This window comes from Rhamphochromis longiceps, linkage group LG12, assembly GCF_057381845.1.
Source record: "Rhamphochromis longiceps isolate RC_006_pf linkage group LG12, R_longiceps_female_GT1.1, whole genome shotgun sequence".
Lineage (NCBI taxonomy): Eukaryota > Metazoa > Chordata > Actinopteri > Cichliformes > Cichlidae > Rhamphochromis > Rhamphochromis longiceps.
In genome coordinates, this window is record NC_140568.1 from 25,047,872 (window position 1) to 25,061,473 (window position 13,602).

At 39.6% G+C, this 13,602-nt stretch overlaps 1 protein-coding gene across 4 annotated transcripts in view; it reads left to right on the forward strand.

Annotated features, from left to right (window-relative positions):
- edil3a (EGF like and discoidin domains 3a) overlaps positions 1–13,602 on the forward strand; it is a 126,469-nt gene that overhangs the window by 103,652 nt on the left and 9,215 nt on the right. For all 4 annotated transcript variants that reach the window (XM_085425309.1, XM_085425311.1, XM_085425312.1 and 1 more), the window contains one exon: positions 7,626–7,781. In XM_085425309.1, coding sequence (XP_085281435.1) covers positions 7,626–7,781 — 156 coding nt within the window. The remainder of the gene's footprint in view (positions 1–7,625; positions 7,782–13,602) is intronic.

A 13,602-nucleotide genomic window follows, 5' to 3' on the forward strand; every position in this document is an offset into this window, starting at 1 on the left:
ATCTCCTGTTAGAAATTCTGATGCTGAAATATCAGCAAACAGCTTATTTTCGCCAGTACATCCACCCTACCGATATACTGGTCGTGCGCTCTGATTTATTATGTATCTAATATGGATACATTTATGGATAAAACTTCTCATGCTGCCATTCTGTCAGGTTTGGCTGATAGAGTCCAAGTCCACATTTGGAGGTTCAATTGAGGGTAAAGGTTGAAGTTTGACAGTCAGAACTTGTCATGTCTGGGAGATTTCTAATTCGCCTTTTGTTTTCATCTATTTTTTTTCTTTTTGCTACCAAAAATTGCTTATTGAACTTTGGGAAAATACCAGGGAAAAAACACAAGGACCCCTACTCCCTGAATGTGAAATGCCAGCGATGTTTGGCACCGTAGCAATTAAAATGGACTTAAATTAACACGATCGAGGCTTACCAGACATGCTGAAATGCTAACTTTAGCAACATTAGCATTCACCGGATAAATGGAAATGATACTGCTGGTGTCGCTAGATAAGATGTACAAACAAAATTATTTATTTTTAGCAACAAAGAATTTAAATTCAGTTACATGCAGCATTGCTTCATTCGAGAGCGCTGCCAGGAAGATGAGAGAGAAAGGAGTGAGAAGAGTGCAGGGGAGGATGTTTAATGCATGCAATGTTCCTGGCATGTATAACTGTTTGCCTTTCAAATTTGTGTGTTTGCAATTCACTGTGAGTTACTGCTTCCCTCTCATTTTGGCTGTAAGATGTGCTTTGACCAGCCAACCAGCTGACTCGCTGCGACAAAGACACACGGCACATGAAGATTTTTCTTTCAGGCGACTGCATTTGATTCTTATTTTGACATTTAGGACTTTTGAAATCAGTATAGTCCAGTCAAATTAAAAAAGAAAAAATGTTTACGCCCAAGTGTGAACGGTCACAGCCACACTGACCAGCCTGTTATGCTTTCCCTCTGTGACATTGACTTTTGTATGCTAAATGCTCCAGGGCAGCTTCAAACTGCCTGCAAACCTTCCTTTCAGTGTGTGAGAACTCAGCAGCCATTTATACCTTCTGACATCCCACCACCACTTAGGGTGGCTGTAGCTCAGGTGGCAGAGCAGGTCAGCCACTAATCAGAAGGTCGGTGGTTCGATCCCAGGCTGCCTCCTGGCTGCATGCCAAATATCCTTGGGCAAGATACTAACCCCATGTTTGCCTACTGGTGGTGGTCAGAGGGCCCGGTGGCGCCAGTGTCCGGCAGCCTCGCCTCTGTCAGTGCGCCCCAGGGCAACTGTGGCTACAATGTAGCTTGCCATCGCCAGTGTGTGAATGGGTGGATGACTGAATGTAGTGTGAAGCGCTTTGGGGTCCTTAGGGACTAGAAAAGCGCTATACAAATGCAGGCCATTTCACCCCGGTCACAAAAGGTGTAAGAAAGGAGGATCCACTATCTGTGAGTGTGTGTGTGCACGAGCCATACTGAAATTTGTAGGAGTACGCACATCTCGGTCTGCGTGCTAATGCAGGGAGCTTGTTAGCTTGTAGACTTGATTCTATATAATTCTATATAACATGGCTGCGTAAGACAGATGGTAACCGAAACACAAAAAGTGATCATTTGTACTGCACTGTGGAGTAGAAAACAACATCACAAGGAAAAAGTGAAGTTGATTGAGCGCTGGTGCGTGGGTTTGTGCGCATCCACGAGGAGGAACGAGAAGAGAATGAGTCATAATTCACTCGTGGAGCAGGAGACCTCCTTAGGTAACATAAACAGAGGTGTAACATTAGGTGAGTTATTGTTCCCTTAAATTATATAATACAACAATATAATCTGAGCTGATTAGAGTTAGTGACAACAGTATTTTATCAAACAAATCACCTAACAATGAAGTGTACATTTATGGACAAGCTAACACTTCCCCAGATATATACTGTGTATTTGTCACCCAAGCCAGTCACTAATCCTGCGTGAGCGTGTGTCATGCATTTCTGTTTTATTTACAATAAAACTTTTTCTCATGTTGGTTTTATATGCTGACATTTTTACAATAATAAACAAATATATCTGATATATGATATTCACATTTCAGAAATTTAAAGGTGATTTGTAAAGCCGTAAATATGTTGCAATTTATTTTTTTTATGCTATCATTTTCACTTTCATGGTACTGGGACAATGTGCTGTCATACAGAGAAAAGAAAAAAAACTTCGTCAGCTCAGCGAGACTCAGACCAGTGGTTCATTTTATGAAATAGGCTTAGCCAGCTCACCTCTGTGTGCAGTGGCACATCTTTAAGCTTAGAAAGGTATCATAACACAAACAGGCTCATTTTTGCTCTCAGTAAAGAGGTGATGTACTCACTGAACCATCTGTCTGGAAATTGTCTGCCTGCAGTCTCATCCCTCATTTTTTTTTTTTTTTTTTTTTTTTTTTTTTTTGTAATTTCATGTGTGCTTTTTGGATTAAAGATCTTTTTTGGAGACAGGTGGTTTGAACCAGTATATAAAAGTGTTTGCCATTTGGCATGTTATGCTGTTTTCAGACGGTATTACATGTCACCAGCTGCCTCTCTGATAACTCATACATAACTCAAAGCAAATGGGCCATTTCTCTGTGTAATGGCTCCCTTATTTGACTTCGCATCAGCAAACAGCAGGAACAGTCTACAAACATCCACAGTGGTTCAACTGTCTGCTGTGATTACTCAGTCCAATGTATATCAGTCCACAAAAAGGTACACTGTGACATTAGGTGGCTTTGTTTGGATTGAATTCTTACAAAAATACATCAAACATCCAGTGGTAAAAACTGTACAATTGCAGATGACTGACGAGTGTAATTGTCAGATTTGTAAGGCGTCTTTTATGTTTTTTACAGTATTGTGTATATAATCTTATTCTTTCGACTGCCTCTTTCTCTAGCATCCTCCTCTGTCACACCAACCCTCTGCATGTCCTCCTTCTCTACATGAACCACCTCTGAGGTCTTCCTCTTTTCCTCCTTTTCCACAGTTAAGCAGCATTATTGAAGAATGTGACAAATAGTTTAAAATACCTTTGTTATTAGTTTTTGACATTTTCCATTAAACGGTTCTCAAATTTAACTTAATATCTCAGTGTTTCGTGGTTTTAAACTACTCAGTCAGTTTTTTCCCCTTGTGACTAAGAAATTAGTCACCAGGAACATCCCTACTCCCAACTAAAATCTTAACACCACCAGCTCTGTCTCCTGTATTTTAATAATTCGATTTTAGCATTAAAAATCTCTTTTCGATTTCAGCGCTTGCACATACTGGTGGATTAACCATTACAAAAACATGAAAAAAGGGTTTTGGTAATTGCCAATACTCGTAATTCAGGGTAGCTGTGACATAAATCGTACATTGGTTGGTGGTCTTTCTTTCTTAAAGGTGAGATTAAAATCAAACAACACACGCCTAAAACAGTGATAACAAATTCAATTTAATGCTAAGTTTCATTAGCAATGAGAGCCATTAACATTACCAATTAACATATGCAGGACTGACTGCCCCAGTGCAATTTTGACTGTTATTATGCCTGTAATACGTGAAACAGATTTTAATTTGTTCTTAATTGCATCACACGTGCATTTTTCTCTGACTGCTGAACTTGACACAATTCAACTTGATTTTTTCTCAGCACTGCCCTGGTCTCCTTACCAGGCCATGTGCTATTTTATCATGCTACCAACTGAGTTGTAGTAATATGACAAGATGTTCACGTTCAGCGTGATCACATGAAGCATACAGTGCATTGTTTAAGTTTTCATGAGTAAGTAAACAAACCTCCTACAGGTATGTGGAAACTTCCTGTAGACAGAAAAGCACTTTTTAATGTTCTTGTTGCATCTTTAAGCTTTAATGATAGCTGCCCTGTTGTGGGGTTCATGGGCCGTAGCACTATCCGCCTCATGACTGTGAGTTGAATTCTGAATTCTGCCCTCTAAATATACAGTATACACAAAGACACAACACCTCCCTTAGGCTGCAAAGATTAAACGAGTCTTCGCTGCATACAGTTAAATCAGCACAGCTGGACGAAGACTGTTAGCAGGTTGCTGTATATGTGCACGTACTGTATTCATAATATAGAAAAGTGGGACGTATTCGGCTCCTTATTAAGCTTTCCTCTCACTGCATTAATCTTCTTTATCCTGCAGTGGCAAAACCATTTCAATACAAACAGGACATTTAAATACCAACTCATAATGAGCGGGAGAGATAAGTGTTTCTCTGACAGAAGTGTACAAACATTTCCACTTTGCACAAAGCCATCAAAGACAAAGTACAAATAAGTAACTGACCCTGTCAGTTACTCCCTATTGCCTCTGCGCATCATGGTTCTGGTAATACTGAGAGCTTAGATATGAGATGAATCTAATTTTGTAATCTCAGACTCAGAAAGCCAAATCCTAAAATAGATTCTCGTGTTTCACTTCTCTGTAAATTGTACGCCACAAGCATTCAGAGATTGCTACAAAGACTTCACACGCTCCTAGTTTGTCTGGGTTAAAAGCTTGTGGAGGAGAGAACGGGGTTGAGAGCGTGATGGAGGAAAGAACAGAAGGTGGGGGCTGGAGGAGAGGCCGTGCTTTAACAAGCTTATCTCGCTCCCTAATGCAGTTTGGGCCATCAAAGCGTTGAGAGGCAGGGACGCTAGGGGCGGCTGTATTTTTTGACCGCTACCTGTGACAGCAATTACTGGTTCCCCTTTAAGCATGCCTTTGTTTGGTGGCAGACTTGAATGCTCGGGTAGAACAAGATTACCTCAATGTTTTGCAACTGCAGCATAATCAAAGCCTCACAATGCCATGCCCCTCTGAATCAACCGAGCTAGGTCTGCCACCATTTCTTTCTGGACCCTTTATTCAGGAGGTGGCTTGACATTATTTTCATTATAACAGTGTTGGGTGTTTTTTTTAAAGGTATACATCACAGGCAAATATTCCACAACACTTCCGCAGCTTCTCTTAGAAACAGCAATGAGAACTGTGGTGCATAAAAAAAACGGAGGTGTTAACAAAATTCATTTAGAAGTGGAATTTAATGAATAGAGCTTTCACGACAATTAGATAATGCATCCATAGCACGCTACTGTATTCGCTAGTTGCATACCTGTGCTTCAGGTATTCAGTGAAATAAATGTCCCACTCCCAAACCTTTGTTCTGCTTTCAGTAGCTTATCATCTCACATATGTTGGCCGAGTTAATCCCTTTAGAGATAGTGTGGCCTTACCTTGGACCTTCGGTGCCATAAAAAACTATTTGCCCCCTTCCTGATTTTTTTGTTTTTTTACATATTTGTTACACTTAAATGTTTCAGATCGTCAAACAAATGTGAATATTGGACAAAGATAACCAGAGTAAATACAAGGTTCAGGTTTTAAGTGATGATTTCATTTGCAAAGGGAAAACATTATTGTTATGGCCCGTCTAGGGTTAGCCAGACCACAACATAAGGGTGATCCATCCTCGTCAGATCTCAAGCAGCCACAACTATTAATTTAACTTTAGTAATTAAAATTTGTTTGGAGATTAAAACAAATGAAACAAAAAACTGAGAAACAGGGAAGGAGACAAAAACTTCTTCACTGTAATCCAAACCTGTGTCTGCTTATGTAGCATAGCACACAGCACAGTGTCATCATTTAAAGCCTCTGTAATACCCAGTACTAAGATTTGCTGTCATCTCATTTGCATTAACGCTAAGACAAAACTGTCAGGGTTTGGGGTTTAATTGTAATTTTGATTTTGTAAGATCACTTCCCTGCTCTTTCTTTAGAGCTAATTTCCCCCCCTCTGCGTATTCATGTCATTTCTTTCAGTTTTATTTTACCAAACTTTCTTTTTGTCTGTTGTTTGGGGGGGTTTTTCCCTTCATTTGCATCTTGCTTACCTGATAGTTTTCTGTGCATTTACAGTCCAGTCCCTTGTTGGTTGTGTCAGCCTTTGTGTGTAATCCTAAACTGCATTCCTCTATTTTGATACTAGTGGTTTTTTATTGTGTTCCTTGCAAATTTAGCTTTCGGTTTACTTGTTTTCTTTGAACTTTGTTGAACAACCTTCCGGAATTTTATTTATTCCTTTGGCTTGTCATTAAGGCTTAGGTTTTGCAAACTACCTGTCAGCCTCCGGTGTCCTGCATTTGTGTGTGTTTGCATGTGTGTGTGTGTGAGAGAGAGAGGGTTTTTTTTTTCTAACTCGTCACAACAGATAATGCAGTCAACTGGAAAGTGTTTTGTGATGTGCCAAGCTGCACTGCAGGGTTCTGCAACGTGTCAAAACCAGGAGACGGAGTGAAACTAAACCATACCTCATGCGCTAGTTTGTTTGCTTATTTGTTTAATCTATGAGGGGGGCATTTTTTTTTTTTTTTTTATCAGAACAGTGTGACACAGTATAAGTTGGCCTGTGACCAGGCCAATTAGTGTGATGCATGGTTGTCTTGGTGTTGTGTACAGCATATTCAGCAAAAGAAACAACTCTGCATACTTACATTTCTCTCATGCGCTCGCTGCGCCTCTAAATTTTGCAGCTATCTATGGCACAGCAAAATGTCAAGTTGAACCCGGTATTTCATCCTCTATTCATAGCAAATTGGTGCCACGTTGATGTATGTGCTAAGTAGAACAGCTTTACTGTTAAATTTGAGCTATTTTGTGTAAAGGGGGTACCAGCCTAAAGCAGCTTCTTTGATATCACCTACGCAGTGTTGTTATTATGTTAGTTTGCTGTTTATCTAATATAAAATGTCCTCGTTTAAAAATGGAAGATGGAAAAACAAAATTTCCTTTTTATAAAAAAAAAAAAAATGTGTGAATTGCATGTTAAATAACAAGAACAATAAACTTTTTTCTGTTGTTCTACAGAGTTTTCAGGTTTTCATTGTGTTAAAGGGGTCTCACATTACACACCCACTGATTCCTGAGAAAAAACAAACTATTTATTTAGTAATACTGCACTTAAACCTTAAAGTTATGCATGGCTTTGCTGAGGACTAGATTAAAAATTACTTTCAATCCCTTTCACTTAATGAATGCAATATTTATTTAACATAATTATCATGGTGGTAAAATCTCGCCCCAAAAAGCTTGATTATCATCTCCTTGGTTCAAAGTGTAGCCTGTATCCTGAAATTCTTCTTAACTTCATTTTTTGTTTCAGACCAACAGTGTTATGTACTTTTGAATATAATAAAGCATAATTGAACATTAAAAAGCCTATAAATGTAACAGTTTGTGTATTTACTGCCTGGAACCCTTGCGCAGTAAATTGTTTGCAACAAATGAGAACCTATTAAAAATTAACCCAAATGGAGCAGTGTGGGTCTCAGAAGCTGCTGCAGCATGCAATTTCTGTTTTGCTGAGGCGAGATTGTGGACTTAGCCTTGTTGTTCAATATTCTGTGAATAATTGAAACTGACTTGACTGGCGCCCGGTGTCTTTATTCAGTAAATCCTCAGATAAAATCGAAAGGAAAAATGCTGACTTAATCCTGAAAACTTAGCATATCTGACACTTTGCTACCTGAGTTTGTTGAGCAATCGAATTTATCATTCTGGTTTTGCCTCTCCTTCTCTCTGCTCCCATCCCTCCTTGGGCTTTGCTCCTCTCAGGTGGACTTGCTTGTGCCAACCAAGGTGACAGGTATCATCACCCAGGGAGCGAAAGACTTCGGCCATGTCCAGTTTGTTGGCTCATATAAAGTCGCTTTCAGTAATGATGGAGAGCAGTGGAATGTATATCAAGATGAGAAGCAGGGCAAGGACAAGGTAAGTTGCTTTTACACTACATATTGATTTGATTGGTTTTTATTTTATTTTATTTGAACGAAGGGTCTCACTCAGCCAAATAAACCTGAAGCAGACAAAAACGTAGCAAATATCAAAAAGATGTGTAAATGTGTTATAAGGTGTTAAATTGTGAAAATGTTCATCTTGGAAGCTGTCTGTTTCTCCTTTCCATTTCCTCTTAGCATCTTCTTATCAGCGTCTCAAACTGAGCTGTCCTGGTCTGTCCTGGTCTGTCCTATTGCCTTTCTCTGGTTTGAGATCAGATAAGACCACCCTGTCAACCTGGCCAGGCCGGTGCTATGCTGAAAATCTTGTTTACGGTCCTTCAGCAGAGTACAAATGTCCATTCCAATCGCCCACAACAACAGAGACAGTGCAGAGCTGCAGCGGGCTCTTTGTTGATATCAGGGAACCTGCAGACACAGGCTAACAGCTAAAGCTGGAGCGTCTTGTCTTTCAGATACTGATTGCAAGACAATCTGTGTTTACTTTTCGATCTTGCTGTGCTATTGAACGATAAGGCCTACCTCTTCATTCTGATTCATCCAATGCTGATGTGTCGAATTCAAGAAGCCAAATACGCTTAGCATGAAACAGCTTTGGGATAATATACTGTATACTTTGTTTATTCTCCAGTCTAACTTAAATCCATTTAGGCTTTGTAGATGATTTCAAAATATTTAACATTTTAAAATAGTTACAATAGTTAAATTAGTTTTCAACTGGAGATGACATTTGTATTAATAAATAACTGACTCATAACTATTAATGAAACAAAGTCCAGCTGTTAAAATTTGTGAATTTGGTTTTGTCAGAACAGCCCTACCTTAGTTCTTATTTTTATGCATATTTATCACACATTTCACATCATCGAACTAATTTTGATATTAGACAAAGATAACTGGAGTAAATGCAAAATGCAGATTTTAAATGATGATTTCATTTATAAAGGAGAAACCACTCTGCCTCTATGCAAGCAAGTAATTGTCCCTCTTTGATAAATCATGAATTAACTGTGATTAACCATGTTTTTGCTTAGCTAAGTTCCATGTCATTAACCACACCCAGGCCTGAAAAAGAAACATATCATGCTATGATCTAAAGAAACAGCTGAGAAATAAATTCACTGACATCTATCAGTCTGCAAATGGTTACAAAGCAATTTCGGAGACTTTGGGACTCCAGCGAACCACAGTGAGAGTCATTATCCAAAAATGGAGAAAAGTTAAAACAGTGGTGAACCTTCCGAGGAGTGGCCGGCCTACCAAAATTACTCCAAGAGCGCATCGATGACTCATCCAGGAGGTCACAAAAGAACCCAGAACAACATCTAAAGAACTGCAAGCTTCACTTGTCTCAGTTAAGGTCAACGTTCATGATTCAACAGTGAGAAAAAGACTGGGCAAAAATGGCATCCATGGGAGAGTTTAAAGAGAAAACCACTGCTGACTTAAAATAACGCAAATGCTCATCTCACATTTACCAAAAACATCTTTGATCTAAAAACATATGGGGAATGATTCTGTGGATTGATGAGACAAAAGCTAAAGTTTTTGGAAGCTTTGAGTTTTGTTGCATCTGGTGTAAAACTAACGCAGCATTTTATAAAAAGAACATCATAGTCTGATGGTCTGAGGCTGCTTAATCCAATTGAGATGTTTCTGTATGACATTAAACAGGCCATTCATGCAGGAAAGCCCTCCAGTGTGGTTGAATTAAAACAATTCTGCAAAGAAGAGTGGGCCATAATTCCTCCACAGTGATGGGAAAGACTCATTGCCAGTTATCACAAATGCTTGATTGTAGCTCTTGCTTCCAAGGGTTGACACAGCCAGTTGTTAGGTTCAGTGGCCAACAGCTTTTTTTTTACAACGGGCTAAGGCTAATTTTTTTCCTGTAAATTAATGAACTAATCTTTAAACTGCATTTTGTATTTAGCCACATTGTCTTTGTCTAGTATCTAAATTAGTTTGACGATGCAAAACATCATCACTCATCATCATCACATCTGTTTGAATCATTCTGTTTTAGCTCATTTATTGGTCACCTCCCAAAAAGTCCATCCTCCTCTGATTGGTCAGTGGGCATGAAGAAAGTCAGACACATAGACAGTATAAAAGATGGAGCTGGTTTCCAGATCTGAACAAATGAAGCTAATGCATAACTGCCCTTAAACCTGCAGTTTTTTGTAACGGCCACCAGGAGGCAAGAGCTGTCCTCTGCAGGAGCTGTTGACATTTTGCTAATGGGTTTATAGTCAAAGTCATTTCAGGTTATACTGCATAATTATAAAGCATTAAGTCTATTTATTACATTTTGGTGTCAAAAAGGAAGATTTTTCGAGATGTGATCACTGGATACTGAAATGTGCTTTAGCAAGTCAGTTTGAAAATACCAAAACGGCTTGAAACAGCTTATCTTTTGTGCTGTCTATGGTCAGGCAGCTTTGGTGAAGTGCTTCACCACCTTAACTCAGGTTAGTTTCTGCTAACAGAAAACAAGTCGTTTTAAGTGTAAATCACGGCACATTATGTAAATGATTGTTTTGTCAGCACAGAGCAGAGGTTGAAAAATATGCCAAGCGGCAGGTTTCCAGTAGTCTTAATGTGTTACGCTGTATGTCTCTATTTTATGCTCTGTTTATTGTCTGACAACAGAAACAGAAAACTGGGAATATTTTCAATGGAAAGTCATCTCTATTAGAGTGGCTAGTACATAGCTTTGTGCCATTCTACCATTAAACACATGGTGATTGCCTTGTTATTGCTGCAACATTGCCATCAGAAGTAAAACAGCTCAGAAGCTGTGAGAGCATGAAGACTCTTGTGTTCACCGTTGCAACCAGCAGCAGAACATTTGGTGTGCTTTGTTCATAGCTGAGATATTTTCGAGTAAGAATTAGCAGAAGGTACTCTAGCGAGGAATTGATAGTGGACTGCATGGCATCTGGCTGCATGTGGATTTAGTTGAAGCACTTGTTTGAGAGTGTACCAAAAGAACTAGGTAAGTAGCCATTATGCCATTGTGTTACTTAATGATGAAGAGAAGTACCATGTTTCCTGGGAGAGAACAGCATGGAATTCTTTACATGAATAAAGAAAGTATAAAAGACAAATAAAACCTCACAAGGCATAATTTGAGCACTTTAATATCTGAAGGCAGACTGGAATTTTTGGATTCAGAATCTGTATTCCAGTATATACATCTATAAGTGATTTTTTTAAACCAATAGTACAATAAGACGACACTGAGTTTAACATCCTTTAGTTACTAGTTTTCTGTCATGCTTTGTATCATAGCCCAGCTGTGGGTCATACTCTGTAGTTTGTGCACAGATATTTTCAGGCTTTCTTAGATAAACTGTTTCTGAGCAGTTTGAAGAGGTTACTGGTGCCCGTAGCAGGCATTAAGTTGAGGCAGTGTCCTGTCTTTTTTCTTTTTCTTTTTTGTCAACATATTTTTGAAACACCTTGAGAATTTTATTTTGAATTTGGCACTACTGCTCACTTGCAGCATCAGCAGGTCAAAGATCCCCTCTGTGTAACATTCAATAAAAAAAATTGTGTAACTGTGCTACTGGGTTGAAGATGTTTGTGAAGCATTGAAGAATTATAACTTCCTGCTTCTTTTCAGCAAGATCCATATTTGAAACATTAGCATCTATCAACACGTTGTCTTTCCAAATCAAAATAATTGGCCAAACCGAGAAGATGAAGAATTTAACTTGTTTTTCCTCTCTGAAACTACACACTATTACAGTACATACACAGCAAAACATAACCTCAAATGAGGAATCACTCCCATCACTGAGCAAAATGGAAACACTGATTTAAACTGCAGTGTGACCCACTGATGGAGGCATGCAACCACGAGGGGAGTTGCAGTCTTAGAAAAGAGCTTCCATTTTTGTTTGTCTCTGATACACGATAGATCAAAGCAGCGCTTCGTTGACACCAACAGCTGCTCTCAGTTTATCCCCTTATCTTTGCTGGGGATCCAGTGAAGTAGCAGATCCCTGGAAATAATTTTCCATTTCTACAGGTCATATTCTTTGCTTGAGGAGTTTGTAACACCCGTGGTGATCTTTGGCTGAGGGCCAGGCATGCTCACCATGATTTATACTCAGACAATTTCAATACCTTGGAATGAATGTTTTCTAAGCGTCATCTGAGTTAGAACGTGAAAGAAGGAAAAATACTGGTTGTATCTCAAGAGAATGATACATTTATTTTTAAGTCTAGTTTCAGCTCCACATTTTTTTGTTCTCTCCTGTGTTGTTATTGCTGTATAATTCAGAGAAGAGCTAAGACTATACCGTCACTCCGAGCATGTGTGCTCTGTATTAGAGGGCGGGCGTGTTTTGCAAGACTTCAGCAAATGTCAATCAGTTTGTCCCTTGCTGGAGCCAAGTGGCTGTTCAGATGTATGATTCTTCAAGGTGTTTTCCCCCTTCAGTCAGCCGAAGCAGCCATTAATGCTAGAGGACACATTTGGCTGTTAGACTCCCGAGGCTCCTCCTGCCACACCACAATGCTTGACTTGGCAGGGATATACTGTGAAAGTTTGTGTGTGTGTATGTCCGTGTGTGTGTTTGCCTATTTCCAACAAAGTGGTAGAGGCTTGTAAGTATTCTTCTCAGCTCCCCCCTCCAGCTCCTGTGTGGCAGAGGCTGCAGGCAGTTAGATCTAGATTGAGAGAGGAGACTCTGTCAGAATACAGATGTTGTCAAAGCAGGGCCCAGCGGTGCACGCACAACAGTATCCCTCTACAAAATCTATAGAGTGCCCTGTTTGCCTTTTCTTTGTACACCAATCCCACATACTGCTGTACTGCACTTGTAACTGAGACAAGTAAGAGCAAAGTCCATTGTTTAAACATAATTACACTGAGACACATCCATAATCCTACATATCGGCTAAGCTGGATTCCCTTTCCGCACGTGGGTCACTATGTTACCTTGTCCTGCACCACCGCTCTTGCATTGGTGTCAGTATTGAAACAGTCCGTCGATGGGTTCAATCAAGCACAAAAGTAATTGATTTATGTTTAATAGTGTTTTACTCAGGTGACCTGGGTTAATTAGTCATCAGAGCCTTCAATTCCATTCAGGTCAGAGGGTAACTGAATACTAGATGGGTTTGAATACCGACATACCTAAAATGAACCCATGGTAGTAGTATTTAGTAGCTGCGGTCCACTGTGCACCTCAGGATTACAAAAACACATAACTAGGTAACGTATTGCTGACCCCCTCAAAGACTGGTCTCGGTGTGCGTTTCAGTTTGATGCAGCGTGACTGCCTCTTTCTCACCTCGCATGATGCTTTTGACCTTTCACTGAAGACGTATGTGAGTTTTCCTGGTATTACCGCAGGCGGCTCTGGGCAACAAGGGGTTAGAGAGCAAAGAGATCTGAGCGACCTGATTCCTTGACCTGTGCAGCAGGTTTAAATAATGTAGTATGGGCTGAGTTGCAGCTCTAGAGTCGCATAGGGCCTCACCTCATAATGCTCCTGACTGTCAGGAAAATCAATAGTTAGGAGCAGTTGTGGCTGCTGTGTCACTCCGAATGCACACATAGTGACATGTGCTCTTTGTCATTATGCCTTCATTGCTGCATAATCTCTTTGTTTAGTGTGAAGGTAGAGGCAACTAGCTTCAGCATATTTGACTAAGTTTACTATTCCAAGAAAAGTAATACATGCAAAAACACCACCTGATTCAGAGTCTCCTTTTCTTCAGAATTATCAACATAGCTTTGTGAATTTTGCAGCAGTTCAAATAAACTTACAGTTTAGAAT